This window comes from Mesoplodon mirus (genome assembly GCF_964341445.2).
Source record: "Mesoplodon mirus genome assembly, chromosome: 8".
In the NCBI taxonomy this organism is placed as follows: Eukaryota; Metazoa; Chordata; class Mammalia; order Artiodactyla; family Ziphiidae; genus Mesoplodon; species Mesoplodon mirus.
This window is the reverse complement of record NC_138984.1, coordinates 6,957,983-6,979,260: the sequence shown is the minus strand read 5'-3', so window position 1 is coordinate 6,979,260 and position 21,278 is coordinate 6,957,983. Positions and strand designations below refer to the sequence as shown.

Below are 21,278 nucleotides of genomic sequence, written 5' to 3'. Positions count from 1 at the left end.
TTTCTGGTGGCTGGTGTCAAGGACAGGACAGAGCCTCAGAGGTAAGAGGAAATAGAATAACTGCTGCAATTGAACGTGAAAAGCTCTCTCAGCCTTTCTGCTGACAAACCACAAGCTGCCCGCGTCCACGCCCACCTGCCCTCCTTCCTTCCTGCGGCAGCTGCCCTGCTCTGAAGCCCACGCCCTCTGCTGCCCAGGAACCTCCTCTGGTCCTCGATCCCCGGCTGCCTGGGCTGCCCACCCCCTCCCACCAGCCCTTCCCCGTCCCGCAACGCGCTCCGACCGCCCGACACAAGGCAGAAACACGCCTCGGCCGGCCTCCTCCCAGCCACAGCCCCAGCCCTGGTTCCCGGGACGGAGCCGAGTGTGCCCCCAGCCCCCCAGCACGGCGCTGGGCCTGGGCTCCTGACCACCGCACATGGTGGCCTGCTCCCGCGGACAGACGGGTGGCGGGACGCTTTCGGGAGTGAGCAGCGGCAAAGCGTGTGTGGCGGAGACTAGAGCCAATCCAAGTACTACCTGAGACGGCGTCCAGGGGCCTCTCGGACAGGGGGGCATTGGGACCCAAGTCCGAGGGCAGAGGAAGGGTCCTTGTGGGAGGGGTGTTCCACGCAGGGGGAACAGCGAAGCCAAGGCCCCGTGGTCCCTGGGCTCAGCTCTAGTGGGTGATGGGACAAGGCCAGAGAGGGAGGCAGGAGGCCTGGGCAGTCGGAGGGCAGCTTGGAGGTGGAGGAGTTCCCCTGTACCAGTCCCTCCCTGCCTCCCCTCCCCCGTCTCCTGGGGCTGGTCTCCCCCCTTACCTCCCCAAGAATGGCTCCCAGCCATGGTCAGCACAGGGCAGGAGCTCAGTGAATGCTGGCTGACTGGCGGAAGATCTAAGACCTCTAGGAGAACTAAGACCTTGTACCCTGTGCAAGGCCGTGTGCTAAATGCTTTCCGACTATTACGTAATACAGGCGCCCTGTGCGGGCAGGGACTGTCATTAGCCCCATTCTCAGACAGAGTCTGGAGGCTACAGTGATGTTCCCTAACCTGTCCGAGGCCCTGTGACAAGGAAGTGGTGGGCAGGGATTTAAACCCAGGCCGCACTGCAGGGTGGGGAGGAAGCTGAGAGGAGGGGCCTCCTGGGGGCGAGGGGAGCAGGGCTGCCTCACTGCCAGGGCAGCAGGGTGGGCGTCGGCAGGGGGGTGGGGGCAGGAGGCCCGGGCTGGCTCGGCCACTGGCTGGGCTGTGGCTCACCTGAGTCCCAAGGGGCACAGCCGGGTGATCTCCAGGGCCCTTTTGCTATCCAGCCCAGACAGAATGTCAGCCAACTGGGTGGTTTTAAATTTTGAGTACCAAATTCAAGAAAGGAAGAGGAAACAAGGGAAGTCAATTTTAATAATATATCTTATCAAACCTCAGACGTTCAAAATATTACCATTTCAATAGGTATTCAATATAAAAATTTATTAGATATTTTACAGTCCGTCTTTCTTACCGAGGCGTACAATTCCGATGTGTCTTTTACACTTTTACATCTCAGTCTGGACCTGTACATCTCAAGTGCTCAGTACGTACGGCCCACAGATGCCGTGATGGGCGGAGCAGGTTCCCAGACTTCGGCATGTGTCAGAACCACCTAGAGCAGGGTTGGCAGACTTTTCCTCCAAAAGGCCAGAGAGTAAATATTTCAAGCTTTGCAGCTCATGCAGTCTGTGTCATAATTACTGGACTCTCTCTAGGGGCGTAACTGTGTTCCAATAAAACGTTATGTATAGACTCTGAAATTTGAATTTCATACAATTTTAATGTGTCACAAAATATTCTTCTTTTGATTTTTTCCCCAACTGTTTAAAAACATAAAAACCATTCTCAGCTGGTGGTGGGTCAGTGTCTGCCTAACCCCTGTCCTAGAGGACTTGTTAGACATGGATTACTGGCTCCCACTTCTGAAGCTCTGATTCAGCAGGTCCAGGGCGGGGCCTGAGATGTGTACTCCCAGCAAGTTCCCAGGTGGCGCTGATGCTGTTCTGGGGAACATAACTCTGAGGACCACTGGTCTCAGTGTGGGTTTTGGTCTCTCCAGGAAGCTGGAGTTAGCTGGTGGGAGGCCACCTGCCCCCCAGCCCTGGTCTCCTCCTCAATCTCCTTCTCAAGGTTTCTGGTTCCTTTTTTTTTTTTTTTTTTTTTTTTTTGCGGCACGCGGGCCTCTCACTGCTGTGGCCTCTCCCGCTGTGGAGCACAGGCTCCGGACGCGCAGGCTCAGCGGCCATGGCTCACGGGCCCAGCCGCTCCACGGCATGTGGGATCTTCCCGGACCGGGGCACGAACCCGTGTCCCCTGCATCGGCAGGCGGACTCTCAACCACTGCGCCACCAGGGAAGCCTTCTGGTTCCTTTTAATGGTCCTGCTTGGGCATGTGGAGAAACTAACACACCCACCCACCCCCCTGCTTAGAGGGAGATGCCAGGATGAGTTAACACCAGTAGCCTCCTCCCTCAGCCCTGCCGAGAACCCCAAGGTTGCTGTCCGCTCATCCCATTTTCCTGTTGTCCTGGAGGAATCTCGCCCCCCAGTCCCTATGACCTGTCCCATCTTCCGCCCCAGATAAAGCTGTTCTGCTTTCTTCCTTGGCCTCCACTTTCCCACAGTGGCTCTCTCCGTCCTGACGAATGACATCGCTTCACCTTGATTTCCCGCCACTTGGCAGCTTTGCCCGTTTGATGCTCTGACTTCTTCCTCCCCCTCCCTTTAGGGAACAAGGGAGCCGTGGGGGTATCGTTCATGTTCAATGGAACCTCCTTGGGGTTTGTCAACAGCCACCTGACTTCCGGAAGCGAAAAGAAACTCAGGTAATAGAGCTCATCCCCCAGGAGAAGGGATTGGGGTTATTTGCCCAGACAGACCTCAAACCCTAAACACCATAAGGACGGCTCAGCCCTCGGCTGGAACCCTGTCCGGTTGGCCTCTAAGGGCTTTGCCTGTGTTCTCATCAAAGGCAACTACAGCTACATCCACGTGTGGCTGAATCTTGCCTGAAGGACGGAACAGACATCTCCCCATGTCACTAACCCAGCAGACACCACTCCATTTCTCAAGGGAAAACCTCATCTGGGCGCCCTTACAGATGAAAGCACATTTTCCCTGTTGGTGGCCCAGCCATGCAGAGGGCCATCTAGAAGACTGATGATTCTGAGGCCCTGCGGAGCGGATGCTCCCGGGGCCCCGCCCTGCGTTCCCAGTTCAGCCCAGAGGCTGCATAAGCGTGGTTTGCTGCCACAGGGCTGGAGATTTCAGTCTCACTCCCCGACATGTCCCCTCTGACTTCCTGGCACAGGCAGTAAGGAACCAAAGCCCCCGTGCTAAGCTGGCTGCTTTTTTGTTTAATTAGGCGAAACCAAAACTATATGAACATTCTCCGGTTTCTGGCTCTGGGAGACAAGAAGCTGAGCTCCTTTAACATCACTCACCGCTTCACCCACCTCTTCTGGCTCGGGGATCTCAACTACCGCGTGGAGCTGCCCACCTGGGTGAGGGGCTGCCCTCCTGGGGCTGGGGATGTGCAGGACAGAGGCCCCTTGCATTAGCTCAGGGCAGGGGGTCAGGGAGACACACGATCGAGCTGAGCCAAGGCAGCTACTCCTCCGGGACTCGACACTGGTCCCATTACGGAGCTGCTGCCTTTCTTTACGGCTGGCCTCTGCTCACGCCTACTTGCCACATAACTGTCCTGGCCACCCCTCCTCACCACCTTTCTGCCGCTATGGTCCTCTAGCTCACCAGCAGTGGCCCCTCGACTTGCCAGTCCCAGGTCCCCAGGAAAGGCTCAAGTCTGCAGAGACCAGCTCCATTTTCTCCCCAAATCACGGGTCACCGGGTAGCCTAAGGAAGGCATTCCTGAAGTTGGATGCCCATCCAATGAGCAGCAGTCAGAGGGGCCACATGGCACAGATGGCCTTGTTCACTCGGGGAGGGCAAAAGGGAGTGGGCAGGCATGGCCCCTGGACACGCCTGGAGCGAGACTCGGTTGCTCCTGAAAGATGGGGCACAGGCCAGGCATGGGAGGAGAACCATCCGCCCCTTGTGTTCCAGGAATCCTTTGGCACTGCTGTCTGTGAGGGGAGAGGGGACGGCAGAAACGGCCCTGATTTTACAGGGGAGAGAGGCTCCTGGAGCACAAGCGGCCTGAGAAAATGGCCTTGGGTCGGTTACAGGCCTCTGACAGTTGGGATTGAACCCGGGCCTTCGGTCTCCCCTCCCAGATGTTTTCCCAGCCCTCCCACATCCCTCGGCCTCCTCGGCCTGTCGCTGCCACAGCGACTTTTAGGGCCCGTCCGTGCCCCCCTCCTCCTCCCCGGCCACTCCCTCCCTCACAGGATGCTCCTCGGGAACTTCCCTTCTCTCTCTCCTGACTGAGCAGGCAGAGGGGAGAGGCGTGGACAGCGGCCCCACAGATCCTGACCCTTCACAGTATAAGGGGCCGTCCACCCATCACTCCCCAGGAGGTCGGCCAGGTGCATTCGCCAGAGCGGAGGCAACGAAAGTCTCAGGAGAGAGGACAGCTGGATTCTAAGGAGGGCACAGCCCACCGATATCACACCGACTCTCGGAGTCCGAGCCCAGATCACGGAGGCCCAATGCCCATAGCTTCGGGGGCTGGGGTTTCAGATCCTTTTATGGCTTTACAACAGGCTCTCTCACAGAGAGAACAGACAGCAAGGGAGACATACCTACCCATCTAGGGAAGCCTTATAAAAATGATGCTAGAAGTCGGTACACAAAAATAGTATCCCTCTGTAAAGTTAGAACAGCCAGGAGCTTACATTACTGAGTTGATATTTCGCTACGATTGCAGGGTTGTCCGTATAAAACAGTTGAGTGTAAATAAGCACCAGCCCAATGTCCCTGGGACCAGGGTCTAGTGCAGCTTCGGGGACTCGGGTCCTGGCGCGCCAGGCAGGAAGGTGGCGACGTGCCTCTTACCATGTTGGTGAAAGGGTTGTCTCACCAGTGGCTTGGCCGTGTCTTTGCTCCAGGAGGCAGAAACCATCATCCAGAAGATCAAGCAGCAGCAGTATGCAGACCTCCTGTCCCATGACCAGCTGCTCATGGAGAGAAAGGAGCAGAAGGTCTTCTTGCACTTCGGTGAGAACCGCCATCCTTCTCTCGCGGACCCTCTCCCTCCCGCATTCTGTCTCCCCTTTTCCCAAGTATCCTCACCGGGGGAAGGATTATGCCTGGAAAAGAGGGAAACTTGGCCAGACGTGAAACATGGGAAATCAGAACTGAAACTGTGGTTTTGTCTGGTTTCAGAGGAGGAAGAAATCACATTCGCTCCCACTTACCGTTTTGAAAGACTGACTCGGGACAAATACGCCTACACTAAGCAGAAAGCCACAGGGGTGAGTCCTCTTCCCTGCCCTCCGTCTCCACCCCCCTTGCACACCTCACCCCTCTTTTGTCCATTCCCACAAAGGTGGACGGGAAGTGAAGAGCACCCTCATCCACTAGGTAACAAAAAAAGAAGTAAAACTAGAAATCATATGTTGATCTTGTCACAGAGCAAAACCCTCCCCTAAGGAGAGGCTGGGCAACCAGACATGCACACTGCAAGCAGTTGCCTCATGACGCTTCTGTCCGTGGGTGTGCGCGTGTGCGCGTGCGCGCGCGTACGCGCGCGTGTGTGTGTGCCACATCTTCTTTATCCATTCGTCTGCTGATGGACACTTAGGTTGCTTCCATGTCTTGGCTATTGTAAATAGTGCTGCTAGGAACATTGGGATGCATGTATCTTTTTGAATTAGAGTTTTCTCCAGATATTTGCCCAGGAGTGGGATTGCAGGATGATATGGCAACTCTACTTTTAGTTCTTTAAGCAACCTCCATACTGTTCTCCATAGTGGCTGTATCAGTTTACATTCCCACCAACAGTGCAAGAGGGTTCCCTTTTCTCCACACCCTCTCCAGCATTTATTTGTAGACTTTTTGATGATGGCCATTCTGTCCAGTGTGAGGAGATACCTCACTGCAGTTTTGATTTGCATTTCTCTAATATTTAGTGATATCACTAACTAGTGATATTGAGCATCTTTTCATGTACCTGTTGGCCATCTGTATGTCTTCTTCGGAGAGATGTCTGTTTAGGTCTTCCGCTCATTTTTTGATTTGGTTGTTTGCTTTTTTGATATTAAGCTGTATGAGCTGTTGGTATATTTTGTCTCTTTTTTAAGTCCTGTACTCAAATATATTTGCTAATCTGCCAAGTCAATCATCATGACACAAGCTTCTTTGCTGCAGGACTTATCAGAGCCTTTACAGGTTTATGAGCATGTGGTTCTCTATGGGAAAATTCATGTGCCAAACTCAATTGGTCATGAAATATCAATTAATATCTTATGAGACCACTTGTGTTCCACTGAACAGTGTTTGAGGAAACTGTAATAAAGCATCCCTTCATTCTTGTTCAACAGATATTTACCGATGACCTATGATGGTCTGGGCACTGTCCTAGGTCATGGGACATCAAAGATGAGTCAGATGTCTGCCCTCAGAGAGTTTGTAGTAGGAAAGACAAGACAAGATAAATACACAACTAACCAACCAGAGATAGAATATAATGCAGTGCCCAATGCTGTGAGGAGCGGTCACAGAGGGAAATGACCATCAGGGCAGGGAAGGATAGGGAAGGCTTCTTGAAGAGGGGCTGCTTGTGGTGCCTGAAGGGTGCTTGGATTTCGACAAGACAAGGGCTGAGGGGGCCTGATCCACTTCAGGTAGAAGGAATTGCCGGAGCAGATGCCAAGGCAGGAAATTCTGGCATCCATCCCCTTCTGGGGCCCAACCCAGGGGAGCCAGCCCCATGCCGGGTCCTGGGGGTTAGAGGTGCTGCAGTGATGAGCTTCCCTGGGGCCACTAGAGACCTAGGGAAATAGAGAGCATTCTGGGCATGACCTGGACTCAGGGGCACATGGGAGACTGGATGGAAGTGGGAGAGAAAGGCCAAGAGTCGGGGAGATGCCAGAAGAAAGCAGGAGTTAGAGAAAAAACACACACACACTGAGAGGAGGAAAGCAGACTCAGGACTGCTGCCGTGACAAGGCTGAGACCCGGGGCAGGACACCTTGTGAGGTGCCCACTGGCTGCTGTGTGCCTGGGCTCGTCTGGTTTAAAGGCACCCTCAGGACAAGTCCCTGGGGGTGCATTTGGAGGCAGTGAAGGGATGGTCTTGTTGGATTTGAATATGAGGAGAAAGAAACTGGGGCCTGAGGTGGCAGAGAGGGGGGTCCTTGATGCCAGGCAAAGCGTCTTCACCTGTTTGATGGACACCTGTTTCAGGAAGCCACTGCAAGTTCTGCTGAGGGGTTAGCAGTGTCACAGTGATGCACAGAGAAGACTGGTCTGCGTCAGTGTAAAGGATGAGGATGATGCAGGCGACCAATGAGGAGGCCAGTATGGAGTCTCCACCTGAGAAATAACTGGGCCTGAAGCAGTGGGGGGAGCCCATGAAAATAAAAGAAAAGGAGGAAAGCAGGATATGTTGATAGATCTGATTGATGTTGATAGAAACTGTGAAATCAGAAGGCAGGGCTGGCTCGGGGGGGGGGAAATAGAGCTTGTTTTCAGATTTACTGTATAACATGACTGGAAAATCCCAGAGAAAACATCCAGAAGGCAGCTGAAAACACTAGACTGATGCTAGGGCTGAGTTGTAGATTTGAGAGTTGTCTGCACAGAGAAGATGGTCAGATCCATGGGAGTAGGTGAGGTCGCCAAGGAGTACATGGACAATGAAAATAGAAGAGCTGTGGACGGATTTGGGGGTCGTCTCCATTGAGAGAGGCGAGGAAGAAGCAGAGACAGCAAAGGAGACAGAAGAACCGTGTGTGTAGGTGGTGGGAGGACACAGCAGGCAGCTCGCAGCGTCACAGAAGCCGGGGCTGAGAGACTTGCCAGGATCAGTGGTCACCAGCATGGTATGTGAGTCAAGAAGAATGTGTGTGGTCATTGGAACCTTGCACAAGCAGCTGGACTTGGGTTCAGGGATTGGGTGGACACTAAAAGAACAGTGGACATAGAGTCTTGGAGGTGAAATCCAGACCGCAAGAGGGTAAGGGTGGCACTTTACCAAGAGTGTGCAGGTGAATCACTGGTGAAGCCTTTCAGAAATACAGATGCCTGGACCTCCTCCCCAGAGGTTCTGATGCAGCAGATCCAGGGGTGGGGCCCTGCTTTCTGGGTCTTTGTAAAGCTCCACCAGTAATTCACCGGAGCAGCCGATGCTGAGAACTGCAGTGTTAAGAAGTAATAGTTTGGGCTTCCCTGGTGGCACAGTGGTTGAGTCCACCTGCCGATGCAGGGGACACGGGTTCATGCCCCGGTCCGAGAATATCCCACATGCCGCGGAACGGCTGAGCCTGTGAGCCATGGCCGCTGAGCCTGTGCGTCTGGAGTCTGTGCTCCGCAACGGGAGAGACCGCGACAGTGAGAGGGCCCGCATACCGCAAAAAAAAAAAAAAAAAAAAAAGAAGTAATAGTTTGGCAGCATCTATGAAATCTAAACATGCACCTACCCTATTCAGCAATTCCACTTTGTTGTATACCTGAGGGAAAGTAGTGCATTTGTTCACCCAACGACAGATACAAGGGTGCTTACAGCAGCTTTGTTTATAATGTCCAAAAACTGCAAACAACCCTATTTCCATCAACATTAGAGTAGATCAATGTGGTGTATACATACAATGGAATACAACTATGCAATAAAATGAAAGAACTTATACAAGCAACAGGGTGAATAAGGTTGAAAGAAGCCAAATGCAAAAGAATATATACTGAATACGTCCATTTATAAGTTCAAGAGTTGGCAAAATTAATCAATGGAGACATTAGCCCCAGTAGTATTTACCTCTCAGAGGCAGTATTGACAAGGAAGGGGCCTGAGGGAACCCTTTGGGATGATGGACATTTTCTATATCTTGATCTGGGTAGTAGTTAAATGGGTGTATACAAATGTAAAAGATCCTCAAGCCATACAGTATAGATCACTACACTTTACTATATGTAGGTTGTACCTCAAGTTAAAAAAGAGTAAATGGGCAGTCCAGAAGTAGAAGCAGTGAAAACAGAACATTCCTGAAAGAAAACTGGCAAAAAGAAGAAAAGAGAAAAGTAATTGAAGGCTCTTTTAGGATGAGAACTTTTATGTTTGTAGGCAGAGGAGAAAGAGCCAGAACTTAAGTGGAAAATGATTTTCCTTAAGGAGGGTTGTTATCATTGCCAGTTTGCCTTGTCTGTCACACCCAGTGGGCATCTTGCTCACAGTGTAGCTTGGAGAGGGCTCATCACAGTACATGTTGTTTGAAAGATTAGATGGGTATGTGGAGGGGTGGATGGATATGTGGATGGGTAAGTGGATAGATGGATGGATGGATGGATGGATGAATGGATGAATGGATGGACAGGTAGATGAGGGATGGATGTGTGAGTTGACGGGTAAGTAAGTGGATGGATGGATGTGTGAATGAGTGTGTGGATGGATGGTAAGCATATAGGTGGATGAATGGGTGCGGGGGGTAGCTGGAGTGTGTTATTAAAGTGAGTGGCTGGGTTGAATATACAGGTAGAGGGGTTCATCTGAGTCAGAAAAAAAAAAGTAAGAGAATGTAAAAATACAAGAGATTCTGAAATAGTAAGGAGGGTAAGGAAGCACAGCCAGGTGAATCGATCTCGTTCTAAAACAAGAGTCCAGATGTCTGAAAGTGTGGGACGTGGCCGTGGAGCCAGGACTTAAGGCAGGCGGAAAGGGTTTAAAGCCACCTCTGGGGAAATCCTATAAAAACCAGCAGCAGATGAATCCAGGATTACAGATGCAATGCCTCGATCTCTTCTTTTACTATGTATCTTTTAAAGTAGCATGCATTTTACAAAGCTTTGACTTTGACTTGCAGATGAAGTACAACTTGCCCTCCTGGTGTGACCGAGTCCTCTGGAAGTCTTACCCTCTGGTGCACGTGGTGTGTCAGTCCTACGGTGAGTGGCAAGTTGAGAGGTTTGACTGCCCTAAACTAAAGGACTCCAGTCTGTCCATCTGTAAAATGGGAGAACTCCCTGCAACCCCAGTCAGGTGACCTTAAAAAGGTGATGCATCCTGTCCCATCTTGGGCTGCAACAGAATAAATATCTTCTGGTTTGGGAAACATTTGAATTATGGAGCACTTTTTAAAATAAATCTAGATTTATTTTTTTGAAAACAGCCTATTAGGTTTGAACCATATAAAAGTGTTGTTTTCATAGATCAGAAATCATTAACTATTGGAAATTCATATGGTTCAACTGAATGCATATCATGAGTACACACACGTGTTTGGGGGAGATTTAAAGATAAACTGGGGTAAATTGATGACAAAGACACAAGATGCAATATTAAAATAAATAATTATGGAAAACTTATCCAGCCCCGTTTCACCCCTGCAGAGTGGAGGTTTTGCTGCTGCCCAGTGGCCACCTTCCTGGCTCCCACCCTCTGTGGGGACCCTCAAATCCCCACGTTCAATTCAGGTCCCATAAAGTTGAACTGGTTTCCATTCCTTTCTTTTGTGCATGCCTTCTGCTGCTCAGAAGGGACCAGAGTGGCTACCCTGGGCTAGTTTAAGGTGCGCACCCTTCAGTCCCCTGGCCTCTGAGCTCTGTGCTCAGGAGGGACTTCACTCCCCTTTAGATACGCGGAAAGGCAACCCACTCCCACAGCCAAGGAACTGTCTGCTTCAAAACCTACGAAGGCCCCCATCCCACCCTCTGCACTCAGCCTCCTCACTTGTATGTCCCCTCCTCATACCCCATCCACACCCGCACTCTCCAGGCCTGTGACCCTTCCTGCCACCGGCCATCACCCCGGTCCTCTCTCAGCGCTTCCTCTGTCCCTCGTCCTGCAGCTCCACGAGTCCTGCCAGGTCTGCAGTCGAGTCTGCCTTCCAGCCACCCTCTGCAGAAATTCAGGAGAAAGTGGTGGCTTGTGGCATTACTGCTTTTTGAGCCTAAATCCGGTTTTCAAAATGACCCTATCATGGAGGTTTGTAGAAGGAAGGAGGGAGAGTTGTCTGCAAGTGGCATGGAGGAGCTAGGAGGACACAGCTGCTCCCTGTCTGGGCTGTGCATTAGCAAGGGGGAGGAAAGCCAGGCCTCGCCTGGGAGGCTGCAGTGACTTCCAGGAAGGGCCAGGTTTGAAACATGAAGGGAAAGTTTGAAGAGGTAAGGAATTTTGCTCACAGTATTTCATGGAATGCTGGAGGAGGGTCTAATGAGTTGTGAGTGGGCAGGAAATTGGGAAAGAAAAGGGGATGAATGTCCAGAGCTCAGGAAATGGGGGTAAACTTTGAGCTTGAGTCTCATGGTGGTGACATCAATAGCATGTATCAGTTATCTATTGCTGCGTAACAACTACCGTAATATTTGCTTATCATCCAGCGGGCTAGTTCAGGCTGCTGCTTCCTGGTCCTGGGATTCCCAGCTGACAGTCCCGGATGTGGAAGTACTTTTTAGGTCTCTGCTTGCCTCACATTAACTAATGTCCTGTTGGTTAAAGGAAGTCACCTGGCCAAACCCAGACTCAGTGTGGGAGGGTGAACCCCCAGGGCATGGTTATAGGGAGGCCACCTAGGTAGGAGTCCACCTCCCAGGTTTCAGGCACAGTTACTGTAGGGCTAATGCTATCACGGTCAATACACATCTAAAGTATTTTTAAGAACCTTTTTAAAAACTCTGCTTGTCCACCCTTTAACTTCTCCTCTTCTGTTGCCACCACAAACGTGTAGCCCCTCACTCAGCCTGACCCCTGCTCCTCCATCATCTCCCGCTTCACACAGCACCGGATCCTCACTGACCTCTTCCTGCCAAGGGCCATGCATGCTTTAGACCGCTGCCCCTCCTACACACCTTGCCTCCTGTCTCGGGCAAGGGATGCCCTCCTCCTTGCCTGGATAAGCTTTTCACCTGGGCCCTTTGCTCCATGCTCTCCTTCTAGCCCAGTCCCAGCAACCCCACTGTCCCCAGTCCCAGCACCTCCACTGTCCCCAGTCCCAGCACCTCCACTGTCCCCAGTCCCGGCACCTCCACTGTCCCCCGTCCCAGTATCCCCACTGTCCCCAGTCCCAGCACCTCCACTGTCCCCCGTCCCAGCAACCCCACTGTCCCCAGTCTCAGCATCCCCACTGTCCCCAGTCCCGGCACCTCCACTGTCCCCAGTCCCAGCAACCCCACTGTCCGCAGTCCCAGCATCCCCACTGTCCCCCGTCCCAGCAACCCCACTGTCCCCAGTCTCAGCATCCCCACTGTCCCCAGTCCCGGCACCTCCACTGTCCCCAGTCCCAGCAACCCCACTGTCCACAGTCCCAGCATCCCCACTGTCCCCCGTCCCAGCAACCCCACTGTCCCCAGTCTCAGCATCCCCACTGTCCCCAGTCCCGGCACCTCCACTGTCCCCAGTCCCAGCAACCCCACTGTCCCCAGTCCCAGCACCTCCACTATCCCCAGTCCCAGCAACCCTACTGTCCCCAGTCTCAGCATCCCCACTGTCCCCAGTCCCAGCACCTCCACTATCCCCAGTCCCAGCAACCCTACTGTCCCCAGTCTCAGCATCCCCACTGTCCCCAGTCCCGGCACCTCCACTGTCCACAGTCCCAGCATCCCCACTGTCCCCAGTCCCAGCAACCCCACTGTCCCCAGTCCCAGCACCTCCACTGTCCCCCGTCCCAGCATCCCCACTGTCCCCAGTCCCAGCACCCCCACTGTCCCCTGTCACAGCACCTCCACTGTCCCCAGTCCCAGCAACCCCACTGTCCCCAGTCCCAGCATCCCCACTGTCCCCAGTCCCGGCACCTCCACTGTCCGCAGTCCCAGCACCTCCACTGTCCCCGGTCCCAGCACCTCCACTGTCCCCAGTCCCAGCATCCCACTGTCTTTCTTCTTCTCATTCTCTCTCTCCATCCATCTCACTGTTGTTCTAAGTTGTCTTTTTGACGGTTGTTTGCAAGCGAGCAATTTTTTTTCCTGTTTACTGGCCATCTGTATTTCTCCTGTGAATTTTCTGCCCATGTCCTTTGGTTGGTAGAGGAGTGGTATGTTTATTTTTTCTTTGCTGATTTGTAAAAGCTTTACTGGGAAGGACTTATACCTGTTAATTGCCTTCTCGGTCTCCTGTGCTGTGTCTCCTTTGCCCACTGATGCTGGGTGTGTCCTGGAGTTTCATCCTCATCTCTTGTCATCCTTCATGTCTTCCCGGCGGGGCCAAAATGTCCTCGAGGCCTCTGCTTCCACCTAACGTCATGACTCCAAATCTGAAGATAAATCTCCAGCCCTGAGTACCCAGGAGACATTTCCACATGACATATCAAAAGCACTTGGGACTCAGGATTCCTAGACCTCTGCTCTTTCTCTTACCCCCTCCAAACATGCTCTGCTGCCTTCCCTTCTCATCTAAGCACCAAGCTCCTTAAAAACATCGTCTACACTCAGTGTCTGCACTTTATCACCTTCTACTCTCTCCTGAAATGGCACCTTCAGTGGAAGGTGCCATTTCTCACTGATGGGCTCAGTGACCCTAAATCCCCATCCCACTCTGGGCTGTGAGTGCCTCATCAATACAACAAAATGCTTAGACCAGAAAAAGCTCCACAGTTCATACACGCAATGATCTATATATTTAAAAACTCACAAGTCTTTAGGAAAAACTACTACAGCCACAATTAGCCATGGAGGAGACAGGGTCCCACTCTTTCACTACTTTCAAGCGTGGTGATGGAAGGTCAATGGAACAACAGGTGCAAAACCATGAAACTTCTGGAGGCTTCCATAAGTGCAAGTTGATTTCTGCCATGCGTTTGCCATCCTTGGCTTGACCAGAAGGGTTTCTCCTTCCCTGCTCAGAAATTCCTTCCCTCCCCTGCAGGCAGCACCAGTGACATCATGACAAGTGACCACAGCCCTGTTTTTGCCACATTTGAGGCAGGAGTCACCTCCCAGTTTGTCTCCAAGAACGGTAAGCGGTGGGTGGTGTCCATCCCTCTGTTCTCCATGCGGACAGAAGGCCTGGGTGCTCATCTTCTGGTTGCAGCAATCAGTTGTCTGTGTTAGATAAAGGCTTATCCTTCCAGGCAAGTCCACAGTCCATCCATCGGGTCCCTTCATGTCCAAACCACATCATGATTTCAGTCCAGAGCATGTTCTTGCCCTCTTTGGCAAATATGCCAGCTTTTTTTAAGCTTCAATGTTAATACAGTCTTTAAAATTGGGAAAATGAGTGTTTTCCAAGGTGTGGCACATGTGCCACCAAAGGCAATTCCGGGTGGGACATGGATGAACGTTTATTAGTAAGGCATTTATTTTAATATGTTTTAAATATGACTCTTCTGTGTAAGGCAAGAAACACTGGTTTTCCATTTAGTCTTATGATATACCTTTTTATTTAAATACAATTATTTAAGTTTCAAAAGTGAGTCTATTTAAAGAAAACGTTAAGTCAATCTTAGTGCACGTGCGTGGTAGGCGGTAAAAGTTGTGAAGATAGGATGCGGGTGACTGAGTTTGGGGAAACATCAGAGTTAATAATACTCTATAGATTTGCAGGTAATTTTTCAAACAATCCACCTCGGCCCTGGTAGCCAGGCCAGCCTCGTCCCAGCAGGGGTCTGGGTGTTGTCTGTGGCATGTCCAGCCCTGGGCCTGGGTGACCGGGGAGCCATGTTGTCACCTCCTCTGCCCACCCCCACTTCCATGGTCAGCAGACATCATTTAAGAGGGCTGAGTGCAGGGCCCAATACAGGTTGGAAAAGCCTGTATTTCTCTGTGTCCTTGCTGCCCTGAGGGGTGTAGCTGAGGCTGGAACCTTGTCTTCTGGGACACTCTTGCCCATAGGCTGTTGGGTCTAACATCCATGGCCCCAGCAGTGTGACCTCCACTCTCCACACGAGCCTTGACCCACCATCCTGCCTCTTTCCTAGCTCTGGTCACTGTGCCTTTCCAGAACCTTCCACCTCTTCTCCAGTCCCCACCCATCTCTCCTGTCTCTGAGTTCCTACAGCGTTGGTGGGGCAGCCTATGCATCACACCCTTGATGAGGACCCTCATCACATCCCCAGGGTCAACCTTGCCCTCCCTCCACTGGCACACAGCAGATGCTCACAAACACCGATTACCGGAATTGAGCGTTGGTTGAACATCTACCTGAGCAGAGCCTGGCCTTGGTGCCGGGGAGTTAAAAAAAGAAAGGAAGGCTAAGTGAAATAAGCCAGACAGAAAAACAAGTACAAGATACATATATAGTATCACTTATATGTGGAATTGTTTTTTTTTAAAAAAAAAAAAAAGCCAGCTTCATTCAGAGAGTACAGTGATGGTTGCCAGGAGCTGGTGGGGTTTGCGGGGAGGAGACGTAAGTCAAAGGGTACAAATTTCCCGTTATAAGATGAACAATTTCCAGGGATCTAAAATTCAGCTTGGTGTGACCATAGCTAATGATACAGCATTGTACACTTAAAATCTGCTGAGAGTAGATCCTAAGCGTTCTTACCACACAGTTAATCATGTGAGGTGACGGATGTGTTAATGATCTTGATCTTGATAATCATTTCAGAGTGTATATGTGTATCAAGTCATCGCGTTGTACACTTTAAGTATACACAATTATATTTGTCAGTTTGTCTTCAATAAAGGGAAGAAGAAAAAGAAAGGAAAGCAGGAAGGATGGGAGGGATAGAGGAAGGGAATGTGTGTCCCTGCTCTCTGCTGGCTCAGAATTTATATGGAGGGAAAGAACACTGTTCAAAGCCAGCCTAAGGACACTTGCAAAAGCATCATCTAAATGAAGAGCATACCTGCAAGTTACCTGGGTACAGGTAAGCACGAGGAGCTCAGAGTAAGCGGCAGGGGTAGCTTTGCCCGAGCAAGGGGGACAGGCATCCCTCACTATGTGAACTTAGACATGAGACAGATTTGGGCGTCAGGCGCCTGAGCCATTACACAAGCTCTCTTTGCAAGAACCCATGGGGAGGCTGAGGCATTAAGGGCCCTGCCCAAGGCCACACAGCTTTAGTGGCAAAGCTGAGCGTAGAACTCTTCCTGCTCTGCCCTGCACCAGCTTTGATTCGTCAGAGAGGCTGTCACCATCATCGGGTAAGCTTGGTGTGGGTGGTGGGATTTCAGGAGAAACCTCTCCTTCCACTTAGACTCTCAACGTCCCTGGACTCTAGGAAGAAGCTCGGTGTCGGGGGGCTGGTTTGAAACGCTCCACCTCCAGACACGTTGTGGAACCGAATCTCTGTTCTCACCTGTTCCAGGTCCCGGGACTGTCGACAGCCAAGGGCAGATTGAGTTTCTCAGGTGCTACGCCACACTGAAGACCAAGTCCCAGACCAAATTCTACCTGGAGTTCCACTCGAGCTGCTTGGAGAGTACGTGCTTGCTGAACTGCCTTTTAGGGGGACAGGCACGGCTCTTCCACAAAAGCCTTGTCATTGATGGTGCTTTTCTCCGCTCTCTGGGAAAGACTACGGATCGGCCTCAAAGTGGGGGGATCACAGAGTGGGGCTGCAGGTGGACGGTACAAGGAGACACCCAGTTACTACAGGGGCCCCCAGTACCCCGCGATACTGCTGCTCCAGCCCCAGGGGCGGGTCAGTCACGGGTGCACAAACCCCTCGGCCCCTTGTAGGCAACTGGGCAGCTGGACCCTCTCCTTGCCCCTCCGGGCAGAGTTTAGCCCACTCGAGGGTCCTCCAAGCCGGGGCTCCAACTCAACCAGAGGGTCCTGGGCAAAGATCCAGAGCTTGTGGAGGCCAGCGCTGGGGCCAGAGCAGCTGCTGGTAATCGCTTGTCCTTCCCCGGGGTTCCTTGTCCTTGTCCTTCCTACGTCACAGGCATCTTTCTCAGGTGGTCTGAGCATCCAAAAGCAAACTAGAGATGGACGGCCACGCAACAGCCAGCAGCAGTTCGCACAAACTGTGTTTAGGAAACACCCTTGCTAGGTGACATTTCTAGGCATATTGTCTAAAGCTGTTCCACGGTGAGGGCATCTGTGTGGTTTCTAGCTCTCCTTGCTGAGATGGTCGGGGGTGGGGGGGGGTGGGGGGGAGAGGCTGGCACATCAACACCACAGAAGGAGGCATTTTGTGACGGGATGACAGATGCTTCCAGAAATTGGGAACAGGACCACCTGTGCCACCAGCTGCAGTGTTGCCCCGCCCTCTTTCCTCCTCAGACCCAGCCTGGGCTGGTGACAGGTCCGCCTTCTCCAGGAAGTCTCCAGGTCCCAGTTCACCTAGCAAGGGCGGAGCACTTCCAAAAATGATGAGGACTTTCGTGGGGGCGTTTTTAATAAAATATCAAGGCATTTGCATACATTTCTATGGAAACAGCATATTAGGAAGCTTAAATTAGCATTTCAAAAGGCTGCTTTCTTGAGTGGGAGGAACCATCATGTTTCCTAATCTTGCCTGTGATGTGATGATTTCTTTGTTGCCTGGTTTGTTGCAAAGTGGAGCCAAAAAGGAGGGGAATCTCTCTGAGTCTCCTAGAAATAATTAGACCGTGTTGGCAAATGACCATCCCCTGCACCAAAACAGAATCCCCAGCAAGCCTGACTCCTAAACGATGCTGTGGCCCCTACAGATATAAGAGGAAGGAGGGTATCTTCATTGATCCTGGTGGGACAACCCAAGGGGTCTTCTCTGTCTGATTCTTGTGCTGTTTTCTGAAAGCCAGCCTTCTTATCCTCGGACAGGTTTCGTCAAGAGTCAAGAAGGAGAAAATGAAGAAGGAAGTGAGGGGGAGTTGGTAGTGATGTTTGGCGAGACCCTTCCAAAGGTAATTCAAGAACAGGGTGGGGGCTTCCCTGGTGGCGCAGTGGTTGAGAGTCCGCCTGCCGATGTAGGGGACACAGGTTCGTGCCCCAGTCCGGGAAGATCCCACATGCCGCGGAGCGGCTGGGCCCGTGAGCCATGGCCGCTGGGCCTGCGCGTCCGGAGCCTGTGCTCCACAACGGGAGAGGCCACAACAGTGAGAGGCCCGCGTACCGCAAAAAAAAAAAAAAGAACAGGGGGGATCTTGCGTTCGTCAGCCAGCAGTGCTGGCCAGTGGCAGAGCTCCGGCCAGGCCTGACCAGAGGGAGTGGGAATCCCACGGGCCAAATGCAGGAGAGGCTGCCTCTCTTTCAAGGCGGCTTATGACGCCCTTCCCAGCAGTGGTTAAACGTGGGCCTGAGCCTAGTGGCCCCAACATTCCTAAATGAATTTCGATTCCCCTGGTGGATTGTGGAAGGGATCTAGAGGGCGCCTCATCTGACCAGGTGACTTTACAGAGGAAGGACCGGAGGCAGATCCCAGAGAGGCTTGTTCACGGTCACGCGGCTGCAGTGACGTTCTGGCACTTTCTGAATGGAGATAGAGTCCATCCTGTCGGTCAGCACGCACCCAGAGGCCTGCACAAGGCGGGTCCTGGTATCTGTGGATGGGAAGGAAAGGGGGACCTTTTCATTAGGCCCTACTGTGTCGGGGTCTGCACGAGGAAGGCTTAAGGTGTGAGAAGGTCCCAAGTTGTAGCCAGCATGTAGGAGTGAATCCAGGATGTGTGTCTGTCCCTCGCTGAGCCACCCTCCAACAGCCCACAGGACAGTCCAGGCCCACGCGAGGGGCTCCACTGCAGGTGGACACAGGCCTCCTCCTGCCCAGATGGAGGGCAGGCCCCATGGTGCCCCCTTCAATGCAGCTCCATCCCGGGAGGGGGCCGAGGAGAGGGCTGTACCCTGCTGGGGGACAGGGAGTGGGGTGCGTTCAGACCTGGCTCCTGGTCCCATGAGTGTCTGTGTATCGGCCCGGCCCCATCCCCCTTGATCCTGGGGTGGGCAGAGGAGGGGGAGGAAGGGCAGGGAGGCAGGGGGGGACGCATGTTTGGAGCCAGGCCCTCTCCCCGGGGCCGGGGCACAGTGTGACAGGGTTAACCCCGCCTCGCTGTGCAGGGTGGACACATGGGTTCCTTCCTGCTCTCTGGGGCAAGAAAATCAGGGATTCGAATTTGTTTAAAAAGAACGTCTACAGTGCTTTTCCCCATGCATTTCCCTCCTCAGCTGGCAGCCCTCACCCACCTGTCCAAGCTAATCCTGTGCCCGTCTCTCTGCAGCTGAAGCCCATCATCTCTGACCCCGAGTACCTGCTGGACCAGCACATCCTGATAAGCATTAAGTCCTCTGACAGTGACGAATCCTACGGTAAGGGTCCCAGGACAGGGGCTGCAGGTGCCACACCTGCTGATCGAGGCCTCTGATGTACGGGAAGCAGTGGTATCTCCTTCACAAAAGCCCACTGGCTGCTCCGTTACCCATCCCGGTGCTGCCCGAGGGACAGTTACTGGAAAGCTATCCTTCCGACCCCATCAGGCTCCTGGGACTGACAGCAAGCAGCCACAACACCTCCCATCTACGGAGCCTTTCCTGTGTCCGATTCTGTGCCAGGTGCTTGCACGTATTACTTGATTTATCCTGACATGACCTTGTGAAGCAGATATTATTCTCTCAATTAGTCAATAAGTAAACTGAGGCTCAGAAAGGTGAAGTGACTTGCCTAAGTCACACAGGTTGTAACTGGCTGAGCCCTAATTTGAACCCAGGTCTTCCCGGCATTGCTCAGTGCCCAGACCAGGAAGGCTTGAGAACGCCTGTGGCCCCAGTAACTGTCCTCCTAGAGAGACACCATCTTCTGTAAAATCTTCAGCCCGTCCATGGCCCCAGGTTTGCCCTTGCACTTGGTACATTCAGCGTGGAGTGAGGGGACAGGTAGCCAGAGAGAGTCTGGAGCCAGATCCATACGAGCCAGGCTAGAGGTAGATATCGTATCCTGGGGACGGAAGGGAGCCACAGGAGAGTCAGGCAAGTTGGTAACATGGTCAGCTTTGCATCTTAGGAATATGTGTTTGCAGTGATCAACACGAGAGACGAGAGAGCCAGGATGAAAGTAGCGATGGTTAAAAAAAAAGGAGAGACAGGTTAAAATTGAGAGGTACTGAGAAGGGAAATTGACCACGGGAATCGGGGGAAGAGGGTCGAGGATGGCCCTGAACTTGTGGTTGGAGTTGCTGGGGTTAATGCTTCCGTTTCCTGAACGGGGCTGGCTGTGGCGAGCAGCAGGCAAAGGAGACTAAAACGGTTCAGCCAGAGGAGTGGGAGGAATGCCAAAGACTGGGCTCGGGGACGCGGTCAGAGCTGGTCAAGGCGACGTGGTTGTGACAGCAAATGTGGCCGAGGGATCCAACCAAATAAAGAGCAGTGTCCTGCAGACAGGGACTTGGGGACTTGTGGGCTTGGGAGAGCCGTGTGCATGGCGAGGGAGTGAGCGGGGGGTGAGGAGGCCGAGGGCGTGAGAGACCAGGATGAGAGACCAGGACTGTGATGGAGCAAAGAGAGAGGATCCACGTGGGTGCCAGGGTGTCGGGAGGTTTGCTGGCAGGAAACGGGAACACAGGTCTGACGGTTCCATTTTCTTTTCAAACACTGTAGTTCTCCTTTGTCTCCTCCTCTTGGTATTCATACTGACAAACAGCATATCATACTAATAACTAGGGAAAAAAATCATCCAGCAGTCTCATTCCTTGCTACAGCAATCATTTTTATTTTGCTTTCACACTCCCGTGTTCATCCATAGGCACACATAGATTTCTATATGAATAATTATCACAGAGAGACCATTTATATTCTGCTTTCCCCACCCGGTATTAGATGATATACATTTTCCATGATCCTCCGACCCAGCCTTCATGATGGTTGCTTTTTTTTTTTTTTTTTTTTTTTTTTTTTGCGGTACATGGGCCTCTCACTGTTGTGGCCTCTCCCGTTGTGGAGCACAGGCTCCGGACGCGCAGGCTCAGCGGCCATGGCTCATGGGCCCAGCCACTCCACGGCATGTGGGATCCTCCCAGACTGCGGCACGAACCCGTATCCCCTGCATCGGCAGGCGGACTCTCAACCACTGCGCCACCAGGGAGGCCCGTGATGGTTGCTTTTAATGGCTTCATAATATCCCATGGATTTTCTATATCCTCGTTTTTTAAGGTACTCCTTACTGCTACTTTTGAGGGTCTGCAAATTATTTTTGTTAGTGTTGTCAACAGTCCTGAGATGGATCTCTTCGTGGACATTTTTGTTTTTTATTGAGGTATAGTTGATTTACAATGAGTTAGTTTCTGATGTATAGCAAAGTGATCCAGTTTTATATGTGTGTGTATATATATATATATATTCTTTTTCATATTGTTTTCCATTA

At 52.2% G+C, this 21,278-nt stretch overlaps 1 protein-coding gene across 1 annotated transcript in view; it reads left to right on the top strand.

Annotated features, from left to right (window-relative positions):
• The window catches only part of INPP5D (inositol polyphosphate-5-phosphatase D), a 134,537-nt gene that overhangs the window by 100,786 nt on the left and 12,473 nt on the right, over positions 1 to 21,278 (top strand). The window contains exons 14-22 of the mRNA XM_082630665.1: positions 2,738 to 2,834; positions 3,374 to 3,512; positions 5,019 to 5,127; positions 5,296 to 5,384; positions 9,927 to 10,008; positions 13,922 to 14,011; positions 16,308 to 16,421; positions 17,750 to 17,832; positions 19,144 to 19,231. Of these exons, the coding sequence (XP_082486791.1) occupies positions 2,738 to 2,834; positions 3,374 to 3,512; positions 5,019 to 5,127; positions 5,296 to 5,384; positions 9,927 to 10,008; positions 13,922 to 14,011; positions 16,308 to 16,421; positions 17,750 to 17,832; positions 19,144 to 19,231 (891 nt within the window). The remainder of the gene's footprint in view (positions 1 to 2,737; positions 2,835 to 3,373; positions 3,513 to 5,018; positions 5,128 to 5,295; positions 5,385 to 9,926; positions 10,009 to 13,921; positions 14,012 to 16,307; positions 16,422 to 17,749; positions 17,833 to 19,143; positions 19,232 to 21,278) is intronic.